General features: G+C 38.0%; 1 protein-coding gene across 2 annotated transcripts; it reads left to right on the top strand.

The window, feature by feature from the left end:
- Positions 1-937: 937 nt before the first annotated feature.
- LOC103699297 (diacylglycerol kinase 7-like) lies at positions 938-27889 on the top strand. Of its 2 annotated transcripts, XM_008781335.4 has the most exons (13): positions 941-1522; positions 3616-3738; positions 4237-4374; positions 4461-4546; positions 6881-6974; positions 10304-10379; positions 11748-11830; positions 20977-21047; positions 24689-24766; positions 25004-25091; positions 26132-26248; positions 27295-27501; positions 27592-27889. In XM_008781335.4, the coding sequence occupies exons 1-12, from the start codon at positions 1157-1159 to the stop codon at positions 27451-27453; spliced, it is 1479 nt and encodes a 492-aa protein (XP_008779557.1). In that variant the 5' UTR covers positions 941-1156; the 3' UTR covers positions 27454-27501; positions 27592-27889. The 2 variants fall into 2 exon arrangements, 1 of the variants encoding a protein (XP_008779557.1); XR_003384094.2 differs by lacking the exon at positions 25004-25091 and having other exon boundaries at positions 938-1522.

Here is a 27889-nt window from a genome sequence, read left to right as displayed (position 1 = left end):
GTTCTCGAGAACGGTAGGGTGTTGTCAGTCATAGTAGGGTATGGCCGGAGTAGTCATGGTGCCGTCATTTGACTGTCGAGGGCCAGCTATCGAAGTGTGGCGCGGTGGTGTTGTAATGTACGACCACGTAGGAGGGCGTGGGCGCGCACGTGGGTGCGGTTGTTGGCGAGGTCGAGCCCGTTGAGAGGTCGCGTCATGCGTTTGGGGAGGTCGGTTAGACGGGTGCTGAGGGTAGCTCGGCTTCCTGGATTCTGAGGTGGGCTCGGTGGAGCGCCCTGAGCTCGAGAGTTGGGGCGTACTACTGAAGTGGGCGCCCCGAGCTTGGCCGGGATGGGTCGGCGAGTATTGGCGGTGCCCCGAACTTGGTCGGATGAGTCGACGAATATCCAAAGCCGATGGAGCTTTTGATGGAATCTGAGGCCGAACTGATTCCCGAGCTGATTCTGAGCCGGACCACGGATTTAATCAGTCGGTATTGGCGTTTATTAGGCCAAAACTGGGCGGCCTTTTAGTTATGGGCCGGACGATCCATTTCGCCCTCCATCAAATTCATATCGGATTGTTTTAAAGTAGCAGTTATCAAATTGTCGGATATTATTCATACTCCCTAGTCACCAAAGATTTCTCTTGATTCCGCTGGAAATGAGAAATTAGTAGACCGACCAGATTCAGTGGACGAGTCCAATTGTCACTCGCCGGCATTGAAACTCTTCAAGGTCAATGAGAACTCATTTTATTATCCACCATACACGTGTTCTCGGATTTGGACCGGTGCCATCCTCGTCCACGTTTCGTCCTGTCTGATTTTATTCCGCCAGCGGACAAAATCACGCCTCCGGTCTCGCCGGGTGCATGGCATATCCGTAATTCTGTTTACTTACGGGGGCATTCTAGATTCGCTATTTCAACCAGCGCCATTAAAAGCGATCTCCCCGCCCGTGGAAGAAAGCCTGGGCCTCCGGCGCGTCGCCCCTACTCCGAATTATTATTTGTTAAAAATAGTCAAAATTCAGTATAGAAGAAAATAATAAAAAAGGAAAAATTTATTATTGTAGCACTATGCATTAGAATCAGTTCGTTCCCCCTCGTTTCCTGGCTCTTGCTTCGCCCCAGCGAGGGAAGTGAAAGAGAGAGGAAGAGTGGCGGAGACGGAGAGATGTCGGGATCTGCGGTGGTGGAGGCGGAGCCGCCGTTTGCGGGAGCGGGGGGGAACGTAGTGGCGGCGAGGTCGGCGATCTGGGACTCGATCAGGGGCTGCGGGCCGGCGGGGATGAGGATCGACAAGGAGGAGCTGAGGCGGATGATCTTGATGCCGGAGTATCTGCGGGTGGCCATGGCGGTGTCTGTCCGGGTCAAGAACTGGGACGTCGGCTTGTTGGCGGCGGCGTCGGTAAAGAACCGGAACGACGACGAGCAGGCGGCGCCGGAGGCGCCTATCGTGGTTTTCGTGAACTCCCGCAGCGGGGGACGCCATGGCCAGGCCGTCAAGGTCTGGCTTCAAAAGCTCATGACCGAGGACCAGGTCAAGAAACCCTTCCCCCTCTTGTAATGTTTCTTGAAAGATTCGAGTTTCGGATCCATGGATGCGATTTCATGGCTAAGTTAGGATATTATTCTTATGCTTTTAGCGCTCCTCTTGAGTTTCTGATCTTTTAAGTAAATGGTTTCGGTAATGCCTGGGTCAGTGGCTTGAATTTGACATGGATATTTTTTTTTTTTTTGAATCGAGAAGGTAAACTGCAAGGAGAGAACACAAAGAAACTGAGTGATAAATTTTGAAATCTAAACCTTGCTTCTCCAAAGACTATTTTTTTCTTATTCTCAAAACATGACTATTGTTTAATTTAATGTTATTTTCTTTGCTTAAATTTTATGTAAATTTTCAAAATTTGAGATAAATTTGTGATCTTCAAGGCCAAACATGTACTGTAAAGAACTGTGGAGATGAGGCACCAGTTTTAGATTGCGCATGCACATATTTTTATAGGATAGGTTTTTGCTATGCGTATCTTTTGTTTTGTCCGTGTTTTGGAGCGCCTCAATGTTTCTTGAAATTTTTTGGTTACGGAATCCATGGAGGGATTTCTTGATGAAAGTTTCATGGCTGAGTTAGGCCATCATTTCTACTGTTGTTAGTATTCTTGAGTTTCTAAAGTGTTTCTAAGTAATGCTTTGGTGCATCTTTTCTAAAGATGAATGAGCATATTCCAGTGCCTTGGTCAGTAGCCGAGATTTTATATGGACCCCTCCCCTCTTTTCGATCCAGAAAGTGAACTTTGGGAAGAAATTGAGTGTTAAATTACAAATCTTGCCTCTTAGAGAGGTTTATATTTCATCTCATAACTTTTTTTTCCGCCTACATTTATCATAATGATTTCCAGAAATTGTAATGTATCTTTTGTTGAGAGAGTTAGCTTCTTTCAAGGAAAAAGTTATATTGTTAAAGGATAAAGAACAGTTATTGTAAAAAAAAAGGATAAAGAACAGTTTACCGGAGGAAATAAACTGGTTTCTTGTTTCTGGAAAGGATGATCGACCTTATTGATTTTGGTTTTTTTTCTTGCATCTTCTTTGCATTGTTTCATCTTAATAAAGCAACGAGTGGCAGTTTTTTCTCTCAGCTCCTTTTCTTGAAAACTGTCCACACATGATTTTGGAAAATAGAAATGAAATAAGAAGTATCACCTATTTAAGTATCACATATTTATCTTCTAAGATTAAAGGGTTCATGAGCATGCCTAGAATTCTGAATCAAGATTATAATTGAATCACAAGGTTGTTACAAGAATTAACGGTTAAATATGAGGATGGGGCTCTCTAAGAAGAGGCGAGACCTTAATTGAGAAAAGCTAGATGAATTGGTTGAGGAATGCCTAACAGAAGGTAGGAATATAAAAGACAAGGATGAGTTCTGAACTAAACTTTGGAAGTGTCGGTAAGTGAACTGCTAAATTAAAAGAAAAAGGTGAAGAAGAGGTGCGCTTGAGGCATACTTGAGGCAGTTACCCTTATGCTTAACACTGTGCAGGGAGCTTGGTGCACATGTAGAACCTAACGGTTCACTATTTTTGTTCCTTGGAGCTTGGTAGCAAGAGCATGGCATTAATACACATGCTTAAATGAAGCTCCTATAACTAATCGCGAGCATGGATTGCAATAATTTTTTTATCATTTTTCTAGTAGATGTGAAAGTGTGAAACCAATTAGAGAATTGTTGTGATATGTATTCGAATAACAGCATAAGTGCGAATTGCTGGGACATCACAGTTTAACTGTGCAATAAGTTATGGATGTGGACTGAGAAGGCTGGATGTTATATTGAAGCAGAACAGGAAGCTCACTGCTGCCTTGAAGCAAACTTTCAAACATATTCAGAGCAAAACTTTAAGAATTATGTGCCTTGGATTATGGCCATTGTAGCCTTTTAATTTGTTTTACTTAATCATTAACATAATTTGTGGAATTAATAATATCTAATGGTTCTATGACCATCCAGTATATCCCAACTTGCATTTTGTTGCAGAAGACTGTCCTTCTGGATCTTTGTTTTTATGCTCTAAGGAACTACTGTTAGAATGTTAACTTACAATGGACTTCTTATTATCTATGATGCAGGTTTTTGATCTTTCAGCTGTGAAGCCTTCTGACTTTGTTCAATATGGCCTGACTTGCTTGGAGAAGTTGGCTGATCTTGGTGACGGTCGTGCAAAGACCAACCGTGGAAGGCTAAGGGTTATAGTATGTTATCGTGGATTAGGAAATAGTCAGTTTTTGATGCTGTTTTTGTTAGCCAAAAACTATTGCATGCATATATTTGGCAGCATGTGCAAGAAAATGACATATTGCATGTTTTTGGATTTTTTCTATTTCCTTATCACAAGAATATGAACCTATAGTATGTCGTACCGGTCCGTACCATGTGGATCGGGCATACTATACCATATAGGTACCGAATTGGTACATGGTATAGGGGACACACCAAATATTGGTATGCCAAATTGACCCCCATATCAGGCATATTGACATTGTACCAAGATGGTATGATACTGGATCTAGCACCGAGATTGCGAAACTTGCATGAGTCATTTGTTTTATTGCTGATCTTCATTAGTGGTATGTGGTAGTCATTAATTCATACTATTTTCTAGTTGTAGGCTGCTTCTTACTATACAACCTTATGATGCTTTCCATATTAGGATGTGTGTGAGTTCTGAATTCATGGGTTCTGCTTGGCAGGTTGCAGGAGGTGATGGTACAGTCGGTTGGGTATTAGGAACTCTTGCAGAACTTTTTGTGAACAGAAGAAAACCAGTTCCTCCAACCGGTATCATTCCACTTGGAACTGGCAATGATCTTTCAAGAAGTTTTGATTGGGTAAGAAGCTGTTTCTTTTGCTGCCTATTTGGTTTGACTTTTGAAATGTCAGTGAGATGCCGTTAATTTATATAATATATCTTTAGGGTGGTTCATTTCCATTTGCATGGCGATCAGCAGTTAAAAGTACTCTCTACAAGGCAGTCACTGGTCCCATTTGCCGCCTTGATAGGTAAGAGTTGTCTTTATTTGAAGATAAACCTAACTTCGTTTAACTCTTCTGTAGAATCTGCACAAAGGTAATTGTCTCACGGCTATATTGAGATTATTAGATAGTAAATGACTACAACATATGCGTAGACTGCCAAATGCTGCATTACTTTGTCCCCAAGATTTTAGACAACCAGGAAGAGTCTCCATTTTGCCATCTGTCCAAGTTTTAGGTGCCCTCTCAATTCATAATTTGGAAATAAAATATGAAAATCTGATCCATTACAAAAGGGGTATATTTCTTGAAGTGAAAATCTGTGCTTATTAATATCCAATATGGATCCATGGTAATGTCTCATGAGCAAATTGCTGCATGCTAGAGGGATGTTGCATAGTAGCTTTTGTCTTGGATGCATGGTTTAGCAGGAATTGCTGGTTCTGTGCACATATTATTCATGTTAGTCTGGTCTAGCATGTACTTACCCAACATATTATTTCTTTTGCACTTTTTACTAGATTTTGTAAATACTAGGATTATTATTTGCACACCCTTAACCAATATTTGTTCCATCACTAACCACCCGCTCTATGAATGTTGATAGGTTGATTGCCTTAAGTGAGGGTGTGGTTGTCTGCATTTTAGTTTGTATGATAAAGAACAATTATTTTGAGTATCACTTCATTCTACATTTCTACTCTTTTCATTCTTTTATTAATTTCAATTATATTGTGAAAACTTTAGTCAGCTTCTATTTTGCCAATGGGCATCTAGATTGCATACTAATTTGCAGGTTGAGGGAACATTTTCCTGAAAGTTTCAGAAAAGTGAACCTTCAAATCTTAAATACTCAATGAGCCAGGGAAGTCATGCCATTCTTACGTATGACCTTTTCATGTGTGATGAATGTATTTTGCTCCAAAGGAAGGGGGTATTTGATAGATGGCCATGATCTCATTAGTCAAGATTTTATAGGAGTAGATTTTGACCTCGTCAAAGTTTTCAGTGTCAGCACTAGGCCTCGTATTAGTAGCTTATGGATGCAGGTTGGTGTGGTACACTCCCCGACACATGGTACGCTGCTGAAGGCAGGACATCAGTTGTACCATGTGTCGATACAATAACATATCGAGCCTCAATAGCGTACCAATACTATGTTGGGTCGGAATCGTGTGCTCAGTGCTAGACGATATGGGTTACTATATGAAACCTTGGACCTCATATTTTTTTCTCTTTTTAAAGTCATTTTTAAGTAAACAAGGAAGGTTTTATTTATCAATGGAAAGGCCAAATAGATGGTGAAGGACGCGCACTGTTTACTCTTGCACCATTTCTTTTGAACACCAGAAAATGGAATTGGAAATAAGGGAGCAGAAATGCATGGACCCACCTCCTGTGAGTTTGCATTATAATAGTAGAAATGTTGATTGTCACTTGTCATAAATAGACTGTTCCTAGATTGCAAGATTTGTAAGTTCTTCATGTAGGATCTTTTGGACTCCCATGCTGGAGGTCACTAACATCATATATTTATTGTTGGAGGAATGTGAGCATGACTGCTGCCTACTCTTATGATATACCTAAATGCCTAGATGGACTAGTCTGACTCCCTCCAAAATGAAGCTCCAAATCATGCTTAATTGATATTTACGTAACAGATGAATGAGATTAAGACCACCAAGTGTAATGCATAACTTTCTGTTTCTTGATTCATATCATATCAGGGAGTACTCATCTCCCTTATAACATGTTACTCCATATCACTTTACATTCACGGACACCTTTCCAGCATGCTTGCCATTCATTATTGTCAGTATAGTTACCATTTGTAATTGTCAGATGATTCTTTTTTTTTTCTGTGTCATATTGGCAAGATTCCCTTTTGTTCTCAATGATATTTGTTGGATGCAACACCATGATTATCTCCTTGATGTCATGACTTCCGGGTTTAGATCCTACGTCATTATTCATAATTGAACTTTTCTTATTTACTGTAAGTCATCCATGTACACAATGTGACTCTCCAAATGCTTTTTCTTAGGAAACACTCTTTTTAATACGTCTGCTAACCATTTGACCTCAGCTTTCATAACTATTGTTGGGGAAAGTCGGGAGACAAGGTTGTGATCTTCATTCTCAATCCTCACTAAGTTCCTGGCAACTAACAACCTTTCTGTAATTTCTTGCTTGGTAGCATATTATTTTTAATAAACCTGCAGTGATATCCTAATTATATGCAATTAACAATACCAATAACTATCTATGTGGAAATTTCTGTTTAAATTAGCAGATTAAAGAGTTCTGCTTATGATCTTCTACTAGAAGAACCTAAGATGAAAAGTCGAAATTGACTTGCAGTTGGCATGTTGTGGTTGTGACGCCAGATGGACAATCAATTGAACTGCCACATTCTCTCAGACCAATGGAAAAATATGCATTTGGTCAGAACCAGGTTGGGATTCTGGCTATTATTTTTAATTTCAGTTCTACTGCATGTGTTATAGAAACAGCCTTTCTATATGTGGGGTTAAGGTTGCGTACATCTGACCCTTCCCAAAACCTATAGAGGTGGGAGCCTCATGCACTATGACACCCAGTTCTGCTGCATGTGCTGCTAATTTTCAAAACATCATGAATTTACACTTTCAACTTAACTATTCTTTTCTTATACTTCCATATCCACGTTCTTTTTTACACAGGAAATGCAACAAAAATGCATTTGAAAAGTAAATAGATGATGCATGCATTGCTATTTACTGTTCTTCATTTGATCAAAATGTCTTGGCAATGATGAAACTGTTAATCCTAACATCATGGCTTCTGCCTTGCTTTTCAATTTCAAGATTTTCAATGTGCTCTGATCCGCTTTGTTCTGGCATGTCCTTACAGCCCTATTAACTCTGGCATGTCCTTACATAATCCACTTTCCTTTTTTACATAATATATAACTCTAATCCTTGAAGTAAAGTTAGTTTCCTTTAACATTGGAATAAGATGCCATAAATTGATAATCTCTTTGGACCTATAGATAATCCATCACTTTGAGACATCTGAAATTTAATGCCTCAAGGCTGCATTCAGTTGTGGTTTAAAGGAGGGTTAAATGGATTTTTTTGGAAGGCCCTTTTACTCCCTTATTGCACTTTAACTCACCAAATGTTAGAAAAGTAACCAATTTTTTGGGGGTAAAGTATGCTTCTGAAAAGTTGGCAGAGGTAGGGCTAGTTTTTCCACTAAATTCAGGGTAAACTATTCCACCATGCAGGGTTGAGTAGTTTATTATGGGGTAAAGTGGGACTGGAGTAAATTAACTCATTTGACTCTGTGTAACTTATTCTGCAACCAAATGCAGCCCTGGGTGGTAGAACCTATTCAATGGATAAATCACTGAATCAAGAATGTGAAAAAGATGTATGATGTATCAATGGTCTGAAGCAAAGTTTTATTTCTTACATGTGTGAAAAAACTAGAACATGCTAGCTTTTTAACTCTTTGATAAGTGATATAATGATTTCGTACAATACATTTTGTAGGACCTTTTTCAATTACTTAAAACTATATATCTATTATTAGTTTCTTGTATTATTGTATCATCGACCATAAGTACCTGGAACTGCATGCTTCATCCAGCTTAGTGTATCCAGGAAATACATTTGGGAGATTGACTTGGCTAATAAACGGGAAGTGTCAATGAAAATGCTCAGGGGCCTGAAGTTCATTCTGTTACTTAAAAACAATATTGAGTGAATAATGAGAAACTAATGCAGACTTGTATTTAGAGGATTTGATATGGTCTTCCTGTGGTTTTCCATGTATTTTTCCCACTTGATTACTTGTTTCCATGAAGTTTCAACTCGAATTATAAACTTTATCAATTTCACAAAACCAAGGAGAAATTCTTGACATATTTTAATCTAGAGCTGCCAAGTTATCAGAAAATGTTTTTGCAATTATAAGTCGTTCCAATTAGACATCGTGCAAATTCATTTCAACTAATATTGGAAATGCTAGAAGCCGGATATAGCTTCCAAGAATTGGGGTCAGTATTAGGACCAAGGTTCGCCGGACCGATCGTACCGACATACCGGTGAGCACCGGTACGGTACCGGTTGGAACCGGTACCGAACCGGAGATGGGCGCTCGCGCACGCGCGGGTGTCAAAAAAAAAGCAAAGAAAATGAAAAAAACAACGTGTCCTTGCGCGTTCGTGGACGCAGTTTCGACGCGGAAAATCGCGCGCGGGCGCGCAATTCTCCGCTCACGTGTCCACGCGCAATTTCAAAAAAAAAACCACACGTCGATGCGCGTCTGTGGACGCGTTAAATGCCATAGAGTGGCATTTAATGCCACTCTGTGGCCGGTGCACCGGTACAAGTACGGAATCAATCGGTTCCGACCCAAACGGAACCAATCGGTTCCGACCCAGTTTGGATCGGAACCGTTTTTATGCTGTACCGTACCGGTGCCTGTCGGCACCGGTTCGGTACAGGCTGAACCAATCGGTTCAACATACCTTGATTAGGACCATTGCAACATATATGGCTTCAATAAATCTGATTTCAAAACACAACCATTCTAGATGGATGGAAGAACTGGACTCTTTACCCATTAGTCTATGTCTTTAACCACCCCCTCCTTTTCTTAAAAAAGGGATTTCATGACTAGGCTTACTGTTACATCTTCAGCCAAAAATACTGAAGCATATTTATAGATGTTATATGATAGAACGACCCTGACACATCACTCAAATTTTAAACAAGAGAAGGGGTTTCTGTGTGATTGGAGGGTCTGTCAACAGATTCGGAGTCTTTACTCTGGCCCAAATATCAGGGCTTTGATGCATTAGGATTTGCAGAATTTGGTAGGAGATGTATGATCTTTTCCTCCAGGGTAGTGACAAAAATGTGACCTTCCACCGTTAGGCATATTCTACCTAGTATAAACATGATCTTTTTAATTTCTTTATATTATGTTTATGGTTGCATACCATTTTGAGACTGAAAAGAGTTCAAAGATGTGCCCACTGAAAAAAGAAGAGTCAAAGATGTAAAGGGCAACCCAATGCATGCTTTTCTCAATCTTCGTTACCACAACAACTATAGTTAACAAGTCTTACTAATTCAGATGTGGTTGGTTAATCTGGGGTTGTGAGTGTTGGGATACTCTCCAGTTTGCAGCTGAGCTGTGGAGAGGTCCAGTTCTCAATCAAAGACCATCTGTGTACTGTACAACAAGCTGTAAGTGGGGCCTGGTTGCATGTTTTTTTCTGTCCCTGGACTCACATAATCATGGTTGTTGCACGATACATGGATGGTCAACATCTAGTATTGGAGCTCTCCAGTTCAGTTGCAAATTGGAGAGGATCTGAAGTACGTTACCTCTGATTAGTTCTTTCTTGCCGATCTGAGTGCTGTGGATGAGCTTTTTAACGACTGCCATTGCAAATGACTAGAATATCCCTGGATCCTGTTTTGTTCACTTGATTTTGTTTTACCATTGAACTTATATCTGGTTTCTTGCTATTTTATTATCAGTATATTGGGGTTTTTGTCTTGCTTTAATCTCATCAATGAGTCCCAATTTAGTTATATTTCTCTGTTACCTATCAAAAGAAATAGTTAAAGTCGTTTCTGTTACTTAAAGGGAACATTTGTAATTGAAAATCTATACAGCACGCTATGTTTTTCATGCTAGATTGCTGATGATACTTATTTTAGCCTTTTCTACCGAAAGATGTTTGTTTATGGTATTACATTGTTGAAAGTGCTAATATATTTGCAGGATGTGGACATTGATGGAGAGTTACCAGAAAAGATTTCTTGCTTTGAGGGAGTCTACTATAACTATCTTAGCATTGGTATGCTTTATATTTAGTTAGCAAAACATTTTGCATCATTCATGTTGATTATTCTCATCATGGATTTAATTTTAGATAAAGTTTATGCAATTCTAGTATGAACAATCTTTTTATGTCATTTTAACTCCATAAACTATCACGAACTCATGCGTGGGCTAATCATAGCATTTAAGCCATGAGATACAATCTTCTTTCTGCGCTGATACTGTCCAAGTGTCAAGGGAACTGAAAACTAATTGGGATGTTGGATTCTTTTTCATCATTTTTCCTTTCAGAAGTTTGTCCTGTATCAGTACCATCCGTCTCAGATTATGTCTCACAACACTTATCAATGCTTTTTTTGGTCATTGATCTGGATAAATCAAATTGGGTGGATTTTAATTTCACATTTTGCAGATTGGTTTTTGTTGCATTAACTTCTAAAATGCGGAGCCCTGCTTCCACTAACAACACTGACTCTGGCACATCACTAACAGGGATCTCTCCAGTGCTAGGCTGCTAGCTGTTAATTAATTTAGTAATCATTGTAAAGTTTTAGCTTCACTTAGCAATATTATATTTTAAAGGAAAAGGTGACCACATTCATTTCCTACCAAATCAAAATCAACTCAAAAATATAATTTTTTTGAAACTATCTGAACTAGTCTATTTCTAATAATAGATGATTGTATCTTTGATTGTGTATTCTGCCATTTGAATTTCCATCAATTATTGATTGTCTATGAGCATATGTAGAGCAGGTTGTCAAGATAGTTTCTTGGTATACTGTGTATTTTTACACATTAAGATATTCATCTTTATTTTTTTGTAACACTATACTGCCAATTTTTTTTAGCATCTTTAACAATATATGTACGTAATCTTATCCTCAACATCTCCCCCTGCCTATGATGATGTGGCTAATCATCTTGCTTCTAGATGCCATCAGCCCATATCTCTTGAAAAAAATAAAAATGATTACACTGTTGTTCTATGTACTGGGGATGCTTAATTTGAAATGTGAATTGGACTAGGGCTGTGTTGTGCTGTGATCTTGTTGTGGATGTTTACTTTTATCTGCTGTATCAGAGCCAATCAAAGGAAATCAAGATAGGCATCCACAAAGCTCATCTTGTATATTGCTATTCACATTTTGCCTGATATATTACTAAAATATTATACTCAGTAAACATCCAAAAAGGAACTGCTTGATGATGCAAAACAAGCAGAAATAGAAAAGAAGGGATATATTACTCCTCATGATTGTTGAAATTATTTTAACATCATTTGATGTGCTTCCATGATTAATTAGTAGTTTGTGATTATGTTTTTTATTGTTTTGTGCTTGCAGATCTTTACCCTTTTTTTTTTTGGCTTTGTTGAATGCAGGAATGGATGCTCAAATCGCATATGGTTTCCACTGCGCACGTAATAAAAAATCATATCTTGCACAAGGTCCAATTGTGAATAAGGTCTGTGCTGAACTTTAGGTTATTAATTGTGATAGACATCCCTATTTTTCTAGCCGCCCAAATAGCTATCATGTTGGCTTTAGTATCTAATTGCTGCACCTTGTTTTGTATATTTTCAATTTCCTTATTTCAACAAACACTTCTGTCAATTTCTTATCCTCTACAAAGTGTCTATTTATATAGCAACCTTTTCTTTTGGCATCTTAACTCCACCCTCACCCACTCTTCAACCCCCCATCTCCCACTCCACCTGGGGAGCTGACCTTTTGCTGCCAGTTTCTTCATTCATGTCCGAGACAGAACTAAGACATATCTCTATGAGAAATTATACAGTCTATATCTTTAAGGTAATGTACCTTTGCGAAATATCTTTACGGAGGAACATAATTTTATCCTAAAAAATCTGGTTTGGTAAGTAAAAAAAATTCTTTGTGCGATAATGTGAGGCATCGTTTAGATGAATCTGCACATAGATGAATCATTTATCTTCAACCCTAAACCTAAATATAGAAACATAAAAAATCATGAAACAAATAGTAAAAAAACATCAAACTTCACTTAATTTCACAAAATAAGATCCAACAGAGACAAAACTCCAAAACTCGGCCATTCAATCGGGACCGGTACGGATTGGACCAGACCGGTACTGTACTGGTCCGAGCAGCCACTGGTACGCTGACCGATATCGGTACGGCGGACCTTGCTAGTTAGATGTTCTATTTCACAATTTGGGTTGGATTTCTCTCCTAGATCGAATAGGATTAGGTATCCTAAAATAAATATAACTAATAGAAATATTTTTAAAAAATAAAATTTGAAAATATTCTAAAAAAGCTAAAATTTTTAAGAAGGTAGATCTCAACTTCTACATCAACTCTACCTTCTGTCGCTCCGCTTGATTCTTTTCGGATAGAGAGTTATATTTGGTTAAAGTCTTATCTGAAAAGAAAACTTTCAATTTGACTAGCTCGTTCTGAGGTTTAAATGATGGAATTTCGGTCCAATTCAACTTTCTAATGGGTTGGCCCAAAGTAGTGGATCTCGAAAAACTATCTAATTTTAAAAAAAAGGTCATCTCAAACGAGTATTGTATGACCAAGTTATGGCCTTAAAAGTTTGGCCTGCAACTCAGCTTTACGATAGCGGATCTTGCTCCTGAACTTTGTCTTAGAAGTATGCCCAAGAAGCCAACGTGGATGACGCATATTTGTAATTTGGGGCACAAACTTGTAATTTGACTCTTATCAATAAATAAGATTGGGCAATTTGTTTTTTATTCATGTTTGTATGTGTCCATGAATCGTCCAAGAAATTAATAGATGATAAAACATTCTCAAGGAGTTGAGAATTTGAGGCATGCGTCATTAGGGATTAATTTCTAAATGCTCCTGATCGATGGATCTATCACGAGGGACGGTGATCGATCCGCTGAGATTAGTGCACAGATCACTTAGTCAGATGGACGAGTGTGATCAAAGATAGTAGTCACATGGATGTCTATCCACTCGTTAGTGACTACTTATGCTGCAGTTGTATGACTAGTCCTTTGACCTGCGATGCTTCAGCTATTCACTGTGAGGTTGCTGTAGTTTGATGAGCATGTGAACTTGGACCCTAGCCATTCAGGTTCTTGTAGTGCGGATTGGCTACAGTAGGTTCATTTTGGAATAGGGTTGCATCTAGATAGGATCTACCGACCTTGATAGATTAGGAGTTATCCTATGAGATCTATGAGACTGAGTTTGATAAATTTCTGGCCAGGTATTTTGGAAAAAGAGTTTTCCATATCTCAAACTGGAAGTTGAATAAATTTATCATATGACGGACGATGGGGTTTGACGAGATATCCATAACCTCTGTCACGTCGGGATCCATGATAGAGGGACTGTATCATACGCTAACTGCACCAAGAGGTTCAGATATTCCATTCTGCTGGGTTGCCACCACATACTGCTAGGTGTCACTAGTGGATTGTGAGACTCGAAGGCATTCACTTAGTGATCAGTGAACCTTAAGAGTAGAACTGAAATTGTTTCGGTCCACTGAAAGGAGTTTCAGTGATATTGAGATGGAGATCTCAATATGTCTCACTACCAGTCAGAATAGAACCTAAGGGGTCACATATATAGAGGATTTAATTAGTCAGACCATCATAATTGTGATTTGGAATCACAATAGAAATCAATCATTAATATGATTGGTGATTGAATTAACCAACTAAGTGTTAGTGAGTTAATGGAAGAAGAATTAAGTGGAATTGATTGCAATTGGATTGCAATTGGGCTGATTTAATGAGCCAAATCAAATTGGGTTTGACCCAAATTGATTTGGGTTCATGATTGGGTCAATTGGATTAAACCAGGGTTTATGCGGATTTTAAAGTCCGCATGTCGTCGTAGGATGAATATGACTTAAGTCGTGTTCACAGTATGCGGACTTTAAAGTCCACATGGCATCATTGGATGCATGCTTCCAAATCAATTAATTCTCCTAATGAGATTAGGAGTCCTAATGTGATTAGAAATTAATCAATTGATTAAGTGGACACATGTCATGCATCTATGAGCACAAGGATTGGACACTTGGCATTAATCCAAGGGTGGGTTATGGTCCCATACTCCTAATAAGATTAGGAGAAGCCCTAAATCCAATCTATAAACGGGTAGCAAGGGAGACGTTATGGATTAATTCTCTCCTCTTCCTCTCCACGCCTCCTCATCCTTTCTTCCTCCTTCCCACGACAGCAAGAGGAGCCTTCATCCTCTTCCTCCACGGCAGCAAAGGAGTTCCCTTCTTCCTCTTCCAAGGCGTTGGAAGTTTGAGAAGAAAGGAAAGAAAGAAAGACCACACGGCAGCAAGGAAGAAGGAGTTCTTCCTCACGCCACATAGCCCTTCTTCTTCCTCTTCCACGGCAGCAAGAGGTCTTCATCCTCCTCTTCTTCCATGGTAGTAAGGCAAGAAAGTTCCACATGCAAGGTTCCTCCTTCCTCTTCCTCCAACGCGAGCAAGGTTGAAGAAGAAAGGGTTCTTCTTCAAGGAGGTAAGTTGCAGATTCTTCTTCCAATATTATGATAGTCATGAGAGGTCTTTACAAGGAGCTAGCACTTCGGTAAGACTTTATCTCAGATGATTAGATCCTCATGTGGATACCTGTAGAGGCCGGACACGTGTGCGGCTTAACTAGGAACCTAAAAAGATCATCAGGCTGCGGTGTTCTACACTTGCAGAATTTTTGAAGATGAGATCTTCAAATCTATAACTTCTGATTTTTGTTTCAGTTTTATGAATCTTAATCAACCTTCCTCAGATCCTAATCTCCCCTCCCTAATGAGTTCAAAGATCTTCTGGATTTGGATCCAGAAAATTTTTTGAATTCTACGATCTGAGGCGCGTTTATACGATGAACGACGTCCCGTTCGAATTCCGCTGCGAACGTCGCATTGAACGGGGTGTATCTCAGCACCTTGTTCAACCCTTCTCGTAGTGGCTAAAGTATTCCACATCAAGTTTGGTGATCTCCTTCGATACTCGTAATGGCTAAAGTGGTTCATATCGAGTCTGGTGATCCTTTTAGGTATTTGTAGTGGCCAAAACGGTCCACATCAAGACCGGTGATCCTTCTGAATACTCGTAGTAACCAAAGTGTTCTATATCGAGTTGGTTGATCTCCGTGGATACTCTAGTGGCCAAGGTGATCCACATCGAATCTGATGATCCTCCTGGGTACTTGTAGTGACTAAAGTGGTCCATATCGAGTCTGGTGATTCTCCTAGATCAGAGTTCTTCTTGTTTAGAAAATTTAGTTCCTGCTAAATTAAAACTGAAGACGAGGAAACACCTGCTTCGCCTTATGGCCGAACTACTTGATTTTTCTCGGAGATAGAGTTGCTAGTGCTTTTGTTGAAGGCGTCGCTAATCGAGACACGATCTCAGTGAATTGGACTATCTTCTTCTTTAGTTGTGTGAGATGTTTTAGCATCTCATCATCCATCAAGGTAGAACTAGCAGCCATTCTTGTTTTTGTCCTTCAATGTACTTCAAGCACGAATAGTCCTTCCGACTGCTTGTACCGCTCGTGCATCTGGACCATGCACTACCGAAGTTCTCATACCAACTTACTTCAATAGATGTAAGAAAATTTGGCTCTGATACCAATTTACTTCTATAGATGTAAAGAAACTTGGCTGTGATACCAACTGATCCAATTAGAGAGAAGAAAGATTTTCTTTAACCCGCTTAACTCGAACCTCTCAAAAGAAAACTAGAAGTAGAAAAATTGCGAAAGTAGGGCATAAGTTTCTTTTTCTTTCATTGATTCTCCGTACCTAAATTGAGGTACATAGCTTCTATTTATAATACTAGTAAGGTCCCCTCTTTTTGGGTTGGATTCTTCTTCTAATTGTCATATGACTAGGTATCTTAAAATAAATATGATTAAATATTCTAGAAAAGTTAAAATTTAGAAATGTTCTAAAAAAAAGTTAAAATTCTTAAGGAGGTAGATCTTGACTTCTACATCAACTCTATCTTTTGTCACTCTACCTGATTCTTCTCAGAAGAGCTACGTTCGGTCACAGTTTTACCTTGAAAAAAAAAGTTTCTGTTTGACTAGTCTGTTTTTAGGGCCTAAATGATGGAATTTCGGCTCGATTCAATCTAAGGGTTGGCCCAAAGTTGTAGATCTCGAAATACTACCCCCTTTCAAAAAAAAGATCATTTTAATTGAGCATCGTATGATCAAGTTATGGCCTCCAAAAGTTTGGTCTGCGACTTAGCTTCTCGATGTGACGGATCTCGCTCCAGAACTCTGTCCAGCCCTGCTCGTAGTGGCCAAAGTATTCCACATTGAGTTTGGTGATTCTCTTTGATACTCATAGCAGCCAAAGTGATCCACATTGAGTCTGGTGATTTTTCTAAATATCCGTAGTGGCTAAAGTGGTCCACATCGAGTGCGGTGATCCTATTGAATACTCGTAATAGCCAAAGTATTGCACATCGAGTTTGGTGATCTTTTTGGATACCCGTAGTGGCCAAAGTGATCCACATCGAGTTTGGTGATCTTTCTAGATATTCGAAGTGGTGATAGTGGTCCATATTGAGTCTAGCGATCCTCCTGAATCATATGCATGCAGGCTCTCACATGTGCATGAATGTGTCCATGTACATGTGAAGCCTATATACAACTAATCCTCGATTCTTCTTCCCTATTTTTTTTTTTGGGTGATATTATGGTGAGGATTAGCTACAAGGGAGTCTGACACTATACATTTCAAAGATATAAATAGAGAATATACATCTTAATGTGTTGTCATTGGGAAATCTAACATAAGGATGTAGCCCAAACTCTATGGATGTGGGGGTGTATTAGCTTTCCTATATAACGATCTAACATAAACTCAAGATTTTTTTTTTCACTATGATAATCTAAATTTATGCAAGTAAAAGAGAAAATAAAAGCTAAGCTACCATTTAAATATTAAGAAATCATGAATGAATTTTTTATGACCTTGTAGGAGTTATTGCACCAAAACTTGCAAACAAGTATCAAACTCCTGAAACTTTGTGGACTACTGTAGAAAATGACTTAATGGAAATGCATGGTTGGTTTCTTAGAATTATTTCATATTTGGGATATGCTTTCCTTGGCCTTATAAGCAGTGATACCTGGATGGTAAAATTAAGAAATTTTGCCGTGTTCACATGGGGACATGACACGATCACATGGCATATGTCTCTCATGTCTTTCCCAGTGGACATGCCCGCCACTCCTACCTACTCTTCTTTGAGTCCCTTGCATGTGGCTACCTCCTGCCTCATGTCTCTCCCACTCTGTCTTGCCCAAGCCTATGAATAAAATGAAAAAGAAAAGCAAAAAAAGAAAGAAGCGAATGAGCAGAGGAAGAGACCAGCATCCCTGCTTCTCCATCTCAAAGGCTTCATCCTAAAGTCATGGCAGTGTTTTCCCCGCTCTCTCAATGGCTGAATCCCTTCCTTGGGTTGAAGGAGACCATGAATCATCCACCAGCAGGCTCTTTCATTTGTCTTCGATGATTTAGGGATTTTGTGGAGATGGGTATCATCAGAGAAAGGCAGTGAGATTGGAAAAGAGAAGTGGGTTGAAGTGGTACAATGGGCTGCTGCTCTTGGATACCGGAAGCCAAATAAAGGCACCCAAAACCCTCCGTCTGGAGCACCCACCTGGGCCCAAAAAAGCCTTCCACTTTAATGGGATAAGAAACAGTGATAAAGTAACATGTGGGCTACAGACCAAAGCTTTTGCTTATAATGGAGCCAGCTCATGGTCCAAATTTTTTCAAGCCAAAGCACAAATGCTACTTAAATACAATTACAAAGAACTTCGTGGCCAACATTATCTCAAATCATATATATAGCCATGTCCATATGTCCAAAATTTTTGAAATCACCGTGTTGGATTCTGCAGGACACTTCGACATTTGGCACTTGTGTCCCACATCCATGCAACCATGCTTATAAGCAGATAACCTTGATCTGCCACCATACCTTTGTGCCAAGATGATACACAGTTTTACTTATTTTCTTGCACGTATGCATCAATAAGCATATATTTCATTTCTATCAAGGATGGTATATGTGGATTGTTCTTTCTTCCAAAACTATTGATAACTGTTTAGTTTACCTTTCTTCTTTATTTCTATATACATATGTTTTTTTATTGCTAAGATGATATCTGATAGAAACTCCAATTCACGGAAAGCTTAGTATAGGTTAATGAGCTTGATATAATCAACTATTGGAATCTAATACAATTCACGAATGCTTACTTCAAGTGCCTTATGGAGATGGTGATTTTGTAGAGGAGTTTCTATCTTCTTTTATGCTGTAATATCCTTGTATGCTGTCTTCGGTGTGTTGTTAAACCTCATCTGCTGTTGAAGTTGCTCATGTCTGACCCACCATTTTGGTTAAATGCTGACAGCTTGACACACCATTAAACATACCGTCATGTTTTCATGCCCATATTTGCATGGAAAGGTCCGAAAAATGCATTATGTGCTAAAAAGGTAGTAGATTTCCCAATTGGACATGCCTTCGTTACATGTTTAGAATTTGCAAATTGGTTTCCAGCTGTATATGCCATCTGAAAATTTAACTATTGCGAAGAGGCATTGGGCATAAGAACATTCAAAATTTCTAACATTTTTCTGTTTTGCTTGCCCACCGTAAGATCTAAAAAAAATTCTAGATATTTTTAGCTTATTTGAGAAGCATATCGCAGAGAAATCGTCACTAATGTCATTGACTTAGTACTTAATGGGTTTCTCAGTAAAATGTTTCTATCATTATTTATTTATTATGTACTACAAAACAAGGGTTCACAACCTTGGTAGTGGACCTCGTATTGGTACCCTCTTGGTACAGTGTCAGCACACCCAATATGGTGGTCGATTTGGTCTACCAATACTCGGTACACCCTCCGTATTGCATACCAGTTCCGTACCTATACGGCATACCTTGCTATAAAATTTCGACTTCAATGATATTCTAGAATGTTCCAGGAATGACTTTTCTTTAGATTGGAGTATGTAGATCAGGAAATCCATAATTTTGGAAAGATTGAGAACATGTCTTTGCAATTATTCTGGTGATACATTGTCTTCTAGGTTACCTAAAGTGATTAGTGTTTGCAATTGCAACTGCAGTTCTAGCCTGCTCATCAGTTGCGCTTTTTTTTGTGGAATATGGATATGATATAAGGCCTGCTAGATTCTTTCTACTTTGGTGGAATTACCAATTCTGCATGGTGTAGTGGCAGCAGAGAGACAAGTGTTGTTGCGTTTTAAGTTCTTGCTGAGTGGGTAAAGTATAGATGAGCTGTCATGACTTTTCTTGTTCTCTCTAAATACTTTTTTGATGGTAGTCTCATTTCTCCATGATATCAATATGCTAGGCTGAGAACCTTTTAATAGAATTGGAGAAACTACTCAAATGAATAATGTATAATTGGACGCCAATGTTCTGATGTTGATTTCAGAGTACAGGCTCATGACTATTGGTGACCAATGACCATAATGTATAGTTTGTCCCAACTAGTTGTCAAAGTCTCGGGGTTTCGCAAGAAGAATTCAATACATCTTAATTAAAACTTGAAACTTGGTCATCCTTTTTAGCGTTAAAATGGATATTATCTGTTTGCTACATGCGTCTTAATTTCCTATTTACTGTTATAAAATGACAAGGTCTACAATGACTGACATATATTACCAGCATTGATCTGTCAGATGCAAGTTTGCTAAGTCTGCTTCCAAAGATGAATCCCCTAATTCCCTTCCAGATTTTATAAGAGAGCCCTGTTAGTAGAGAATGTTATTATTACTGTCAGTTTAGTGCATTGTACTCGTCTTGGCCTTTTGGCCTTACAAGAAATCTGCATTTTAAATCATATATATGTATTATGTAGTTCAGTATGCTATTTGATGTATTTTTGATGAGAAAAGAATGCTCAGACGCGCATAAATAAGTGCATGTATATACTATATTGTAATTCACAATATTGCTGATATCTTTTTGGGTATATTCTCACCATGTTGATTACAAACTCTCTGAACTTGTATAATTACTTGAGCTATATTTTTATCACATTCACAAACCCGGTTCATCTTCTCTGCTCTTAATTATGCATAGCCATCTATGTAGATATAATTATGATCTTGCAAGTTCTTACACCTTTTATATTGATATTCATCTAATAGGTTTTCCTTTTTCTTTTTACACGTTTCTTTGTTGGATATTGAAGAATATAGAAAATATTTTCCTGGTCATCATTGTTTTATTCCTCTACTGTTTGTCCTTGATAGAAGTTTTGCAAATGGAATATAGTTCCAATGTTAAGATTGCTAGTTCTCATACCTCCTGTTACCTATCAAGGAAGGTCAAAGTATCCTTTCATCGGATTGATATGCCTCTATGTTATAATTTCCTACTCAAACCATGCTTTAACTAATTTACTTTGTCATCCATCTAAAATAATTCATATCTTTGGTGACTGCAATTTTTTCCCCTATGTTCAAATTATACTAATCAGGAGCCCCTTGTATGAAGTTTGAGATTCTGATTATCAATTTTTGTCATTTTGCAAGATATAATTCAGTTTTTTCTCATTTCAGTTGATTTACTCCATCTATAGCTGTACCCAAGGGTGGTTCTTTACACCATGCGTGCATGATCCAGGCTTAAGGTTAGGTATCAATCTCTTTACCTGTTTTTTGTTAGGTTTCAATCTCTTTACTTTTTTTTTTCTAACTTACTATTACGTACACTAAATCATGTTTTGTGCGCGTATGTATGCGAGTGCATGTGTGTGTTTGTGGCTTCATGCACAGACCTCTTAAGAGAAATAAAATTAGGTGAAATCTTTAATTTGTTTGGTGCCGATAAACGGTACAGGGGGCGTATCGACCCTCGGTACGCCAAATGGGTCTTGTACTGGTCGATACGCCAAATGGTTCTTGTACTGTACCATACCAATATAGTGATTGTGTGGCACTGGTATAGAGCCCAATACCGAGACGGCATACCTTGATTGCTATATTATGTATCCAAGTGCGCACATATTATTGCTTGAGTTATTTCTTATTGAATGGATTGCAAAGCATGTTATACGTTTGTAAGCATAATGAAGTTATATGGAACTAGCATAAGAAGAGTGCGAAAAACATGGTGGGACACCCTTAACATGAAAGGGGCACCTTAAGCTTCAAGTAAATAACAATACATAAGTAATTGGGACATGAAGCTAAATATAAACCACACAAATAGGGAGGGAAATACCTGTACAATCAACTATTCCCCTTGACCAGACATAATTTTACAAGCCAATCCTTTGCAAAGCATGAATCATTTGTTGGAATATGAAGTTTGAAAGACCATCATGATGAGATGAGAAATCAGATATTCTGTAATTTGCTTACAAAGCTTCCTTGTTCTTCAAGCTGGGACATGATTTTCCATATCTTTTTCATGTTGATGTATTATGCAAGCCTATTTGTTGCTCGTAACCACTATGTAATTATTAGGCGGTGGAACAAAGTTGATTGATGGACAAAGTGACAACACAAGCTTTACATCATAATATTTCATATTGGAAAATATTTTTTTTAACTCATATAAAAGAGATCTATTGTCCAGTTTGTTGATACCTTGCTATGGTTCTCAAGATCGTGATTATTTCTGACGGAACTAAAGATTCTAGCACCCTTGCACTCTTAGATGCTGATAGTTTTTAAAGAATCAAATTGCAAGTTGAAGATACACCTGGAAAGAAAAATGTGAAAATGTCCCTATGAATCCCGCTATAGGCTCATCCACCTTGAATCCTTCTTCTAATTTCACCAAAAAAAAGGAAAAATCAGGTCTATCTATTTAATTTCTTATTATTTAGTTTTTCATTGAAGAAAGGGTTCCACTTCTTCAAACCCTCTAGACCAACTTAATGATTATTTGCGAATACAAGTAGATCATTAACCATGCTAAATTGGGTGTCTTATTCACATAATGTCCTAGAGATTTTTTTTGGCTTGCTTTTTGATAAGCATCTCATGACCTTGAAAAGAGAGATCACTCTTTCCTTATGGAATTTCCATAGTCATGCTATTTAGTCTTTCCATCCCTAAACTACACCAAGTTAATGAATAAGAGGAGGTTCTGAATGTTTGCATAATGTGTACATTGTCTCATTCTAGTCAAAATATGAGAATTTTATTCATGTATAATTTCATCATCCATTTAAGAAGAAGGACAATGCACGAGGCTCCAATTGCTGTGGGGTCTTGGGAGGGTCAGATGTATGTCTTCTTACTAGGAGAGACTATTTCCATGTTTTGAACCCATGACATTTACGTCACGATGGAGCAATCATATCATTGTGCCAAGGCCCACCCTTTCATCATCCATTTAAGCATGGTATAAGAAATTTAAGATCAATCAATCTGTTTAACTATCACCATACTAACATGGTATGCCTTAGGAATTGTAGGAGTAATTAGAGTATATCATTTGGCTGTTTCTTTCATGGGCATCTTTTTATATTTTTTCTATAATTTGTATTCTCTGATTGGAAGTTATTTTATATTAAAAGAATGCATTTTTGGGATCTCCATTTATGTTTGCTTATTGGTCTCTTTCTAAGACGATGCAAAATATACCTTGAGCCAATTAGAGTTGTCTGGCAACTTGCACTATGTTTAAGCTAAAATTCCATCTTTTGGTCCTTCCTAGAGTAACTTTTGAAAATAAATGAGTATTAAATTATGTAAAATAGAAGTAGGACAATCTAATGCAATCAACTGAAAACCTCTTTGTATTTTAAGTAGAGGGTTCAAATCACCTCCAAGTCGACCGATTTATTTGATTAAATTGGTTGTCATCTTGTCTTGTCTCATGTCTTGTCTTGTTATCGCTCCACATGCATGCTTTAAATTGGGCATTATATTGGTGCTAAGCTTAATATAGATTGTTGATCCATTCCATAAAAGCTTAAGCTTCTAGGTTCAAGTAATTAGTTATCACAATAAAATGTCCTGTAAAAGCAAATTTTAGGAAGGTGTAATGAGTATTGATGTGTGGGTCCTATTAGTTCCTACTTTGGCCTTTTCTTTAATGACGTTTCTTATTTTATCTAGTGGAGTGGACGGTATATAATCTATTCTTTGGAAACCCTTGACCTTGTTGTGTTTATTGTGGAAAGCTCTCAACCTAATATGAGCACAATATGATGCGCCTAAATATAGATTTTTTTTCCTGAGTTGGTTCTTTTCCTTCTTGTGTTGGTTTTACATGGTTTTCTGTGCTGTTGGATCCCACAGAGTATTCACATTATGCTGTCTCAGATTGGTCCAGGAGGATCACTTGAGCCATTTTGGATCAGCATGTCCACATCGGGTAGGTCTTTGCCATGTCCAGGCCTCTATTGTGAACCAAAATTTTGGAGGCCATAACTTCTAATTTGGGTGGAGTAACATGGGTTGTTACAGAAGGCGAGATATATCTTCCGCTTGAATTTGAAAATTTTCATAATAATTCTTGATATTGGGAAAAATGGGCTTCAAATAGAAGAGGACCCATTAGTATATATGCAAGCCATGTACCATAGTTTTGTACACATTGATTGGAAGAAAATAAAAAAGGTACTACCTTGTTTTCTACCTCTTTTAACTAGAAGAGGAGTCTGACCTAGATTTTAAAAGGCAGATATCACTAGTATAAATTGAGGTATTGTAAATCAGTTCTTTTAAATAAATTAATGAATGCAAAAGGGTATGAGATCTTATCTTCAGGATTTTGTTATTCTGTTACTATTCTTTTGAGACATTCGAATTGAATGGGCTGAAGAAAATTCTTTACAAATCAACCACATATATTTTATCATGTTTTGGATATGAAGATTGGAAAAAATTAGAATTGTTATATTACATATTATGTGATCTACAAATTAAAGGAGAGGCAATGGAAGAACCTTAGAGAAATGCTTTTTTGGGTTTGGTCGTAGTTTGAGCATTTCATTTAGATGGCCAGCTCCTATTTGCTTGGTGAGGAGAGGAGAGTCATGGCTATTTATGCTTCTACTTCTCGTAAATTTCGCTAAATCACTTCTGGAAATCTCCCTATTCTTTAAAATTGCTTTGTTCCTTGTATTTATTTCTGAGTTTTGTGACCTTTAATCTTTGTAATGAAGGATGAAGGGTTGATATTTCCTCTTGCTCCTTTGATGCGCACTGGCTCTTGTTCGCATGCATACCAGTTGTGCAACTTCTCGATAAAGAAATCTGGAAAATAATGCTCCTTAATTAATGTGTTATTCTGAACTTATTTTTTTAACAGGGGTCTCAAGAACATTTTACGGCTTAACATTAAAAGGGCTGACTATGCAGATTGGGAGCAGATTCTGGTTCCCTCAGGGCAAGTTATAATTTCTCTTCATCTTCCGACAATCCTTTAAGATCATATAATAATATTCTCTACAACTAAATTAATGTAGATCAAAGCAGGAATAAATGCTTTCATTGTCTTCTGCATAAAGCTATTTATAAATTTTCAATAATATAACATCTATTGAACAATTATGGAAGGCTTCCTTATTAGTTCAAGGGTTCCCCCCTTCCACAATGTTACTTATGAGAAGATATTTGACTTCAGTGTCAGGGCAATTGTTGTGTTAAATCTTCAAAACTATGGAAGTGGAAGACATCCGTGGGGTCATCCTAAGCCTGAATATCTAGAGAAGGTTTGCAATGGGATCTCTTAATAGAAACATTTCTTGGTTATAAGTCAATTTCATATATTCTTGACTCTTCAGTAAATGCACAATTTGCTTTCCATCCTTTTGAATCAGTGTGACTGAATGACAGATGATATCTATCTGTTTTGTCTTGCAGGATGTTAATTCAGTTAATCTGAAACCCATAATTTCGTCGTTTACCTAAATAAGAATAATATCACATATTGCATAAGTTAGATGCATAGTCCTTATTTGTGGCAGAGGCTGAAGAGGCCATATTTTATTAGGTGTTGTAAATATAAAATACACAGTAATGTTTGCCAGTTGGTTCCGACTACCTAAGCCCTGTATGCATATGGATTTGAGATGTTTATGAAGTTGAGTAACACATGACTATACCTAGCTTCAAAAGAATTAGATAGGATGGAGAATGATTTAGAGAGAGACTACTTGTTAATTGTTCTGGGTGGAGCTGGCTCTTGGATCAGCTTGGCTGGATTGGTCCTTTTGGGTCTTACCTGATTTCTCTTTGTTCTAGCTATATATGGACTTAATATTTGGATCCATTTTTCATCTCAAAATTGGCACTTCTGATTTCAATCAAGGGTATTGTTCTATGCTTCGTATCCTAGTACCAAACTTACACATAACCCAAATTACTTTGTTGCTAGCCTTGATGTTGTGACGCCTATGTCCTCTTAATTTAAAAAAGATATGTCGATGTACTCCTTTTCTCCCTAGGTGCATTTGCTTTTTAGCTCAAAGACATTGTTTAGAAATGAAGGGTATCTAATTGCAAAAGGAGTACCTAGTCTGCCAAGCTAGAAGCTTCCCTATAGATTTTTTCCTTGTTGGTCGATCTCTAATTCTCTATATAAACACGTGCATGTGCGCGTGTGCGAGAGAGAGGGAGAGAGAAAGATGTATGTACTTACTGGAAAGAGACTGCTCGTTTCTGTTCCTTTATCCTACATGCATAGTCCATATTGTTCACTTTTAAACATTACAAAATCTTGCAGCGACCTGTTTCCTTTCTATTTTTCCAGAGAGGCTTCGTTGAGGCTCATATGGATGATGGTCTACTTGAAATATTTGGATTAAAGCAAGGTTGGCATGCTTCATTTGTTATGACTCAACTGATTTCTGCCCGGCACATTGCTCAGGTACCACCATTGTTTGACAGTTTCACCCCAAAGTATTAAAGTAAGAATATAGGGAAAATTGGCACATCTCATCCATTAAAATCAAAATGTATTATTTTCATCTGTTGTGTACCACTGTCAATAGTAATTGATGCTGTAATAACTGTTACTTAAATGAAGGTGCAATTGTAATTCTTTTGGATAAACTCATCCAGTCGGTTTAGAGGGTGAACCACTTAGGACTTGTTTGGGTGGGATTGGTGGGGAAGATAGTGCAGGAGGGGAGGGAGGGAGTGCGAGCAGGAGAGGGAGAGGGTAGAGGCTCGTGGGGCCTGATCCCTGCCAGGTTAAACTGAAGGTCTCTGATGGTCTAAATTTTTAATCATTCTGGGATCGGGTCTGGAACCCCCTGCGATCTTTCTCCCCCTTCTCCTGCTTCTCCCCCCCCCTCCTCTCCTGCCTGATCCTTAATATTATTTTTGAAGAGGAAGGAGGAACCATGTAAATTTACTATCGTAACTGTAATCATTCTTGAAAGTTGAGGCTAGGAGATGAATTTTGTGAGACAAACTATTGCATAAATATAAAGACAATTATTCAATTCAACATTAATCAACACTCTGATTATGTTCCACTGTGATAACTACTAAGAATTTATTGTGCATATAGAAGAAATTCAGAAATTAAAAAAAAAAGACAAGACTCTTAGCATGCAGAAGTAATTGTATTCTGGTCGCCCTTGATGCAAATTTTCCACTTGTGAAGCCACCCGACATGATTGTATAATGAAAATTTTCAATTCAATATTGATCAACATCAACTGTTTTTGTCATGCTGTGATGTTTTCAAGAATTTATTTTTCAAATAAAGCAACATAAACTTCCATATTATTAGCATCATAATTTATTTTAGAGAAATTATTAGCATCATGACCTTTTGCAAAGAATTCTATGTTTGCTTCTTTTATTGACTTCAATGGTTGCTATCACACTTTAAAGTTACCAAAATCTAGATGGTTGCAATAAAGCTTGTGAGATATATATTAAGAAACTGCTGGTGTCTTTCAGGCTGCTGCAATTAAGATGGAGATCAGAGGTGGTGAGTGGAACCAGGCTTATCTGCAAATGGATGGGGAGCCATGGAAACAGCCGATTGCAAAGGATTTTTCAACTTATGTGGTGATACAGAGGGTTCCTTTCCAGTCACTTATGATAAGTGGAGAGTGATACTGTTTTTTGGTGAGAGAGTGATTTCGTTTAGTTGCCATGGATCAGGTACATATCTAAAGGAAGATCATTTAGTTTGACCATGAAACTGTTGCAGCGTTGTCAACTAATACTTGCATGCTATAATCCTGTTTCCAGGCACTGTGGAGAACAATTGCTTCTGGAGAGTATTTATTCTTATGGCTTAAAGCTGATACAAGTTCAAGTATCATTTTATTGTGCATTAGAACTCCTTGAGTCTTGTACAACATTTTGATGTCACTGATTGAAGTTCTTCCTTCTAAAGTGCACATATGGACCAATGTCTTCCGAACGTTTCTTCTCTATATGAAAGTTGATCTATGAATGCAAGTTATATCTGCAATGTGGCTATGACTAGGGTTATTTATGTACTATTCAGGGCAAATTTTTTATTAATATCTTGATATCATGGTAA

This window comes from Phoenix dactylifera, chromosome 1 (assembly GCF_009389715.1).
Source record: "Phoenix dactylifera cultivar Barhee BC4 chromosome 1, palm_55x_up_171113_PBpolish2nd_filt_p, whole genome shotgun sequence".
In the NCBI taxonomy this organism is placed as follows: Eukaryota; Viridiplantae; Streptophyta; class Magnoliopsida; order Arecales; family Arecaceae; genus Phoenix; species Phoenix dactylifera.
Note: the sequence above shows the minus strand (reverse complement) of the source record. Positions and strands in the feature narration are given on the sequence as shown.

Coding starts and splice junctions, on each gene's coding strand:
- LOC103699297 (XM_008781335.4), top strand. CDS start 1,157: ATGTCGGGATCTGCGGTGGTGGAGGCGGAGCCGCCGTTTGCGGGAGCG. Junction 21,048..24,688: donor GTGCATGATCCAGGCTTAAG/GTTAGGTATCAA, acceptor TTTTTTTAACAG/GGGTCTCAAGAACATTTTAC. Junction 25,092..26,131: donor AGCCTGAATATCTAGAGAAG/GTTTGCAATGGG, acceptor CTATTTTTCCAG/AGAGGCTTCGTTGAGGCTCA.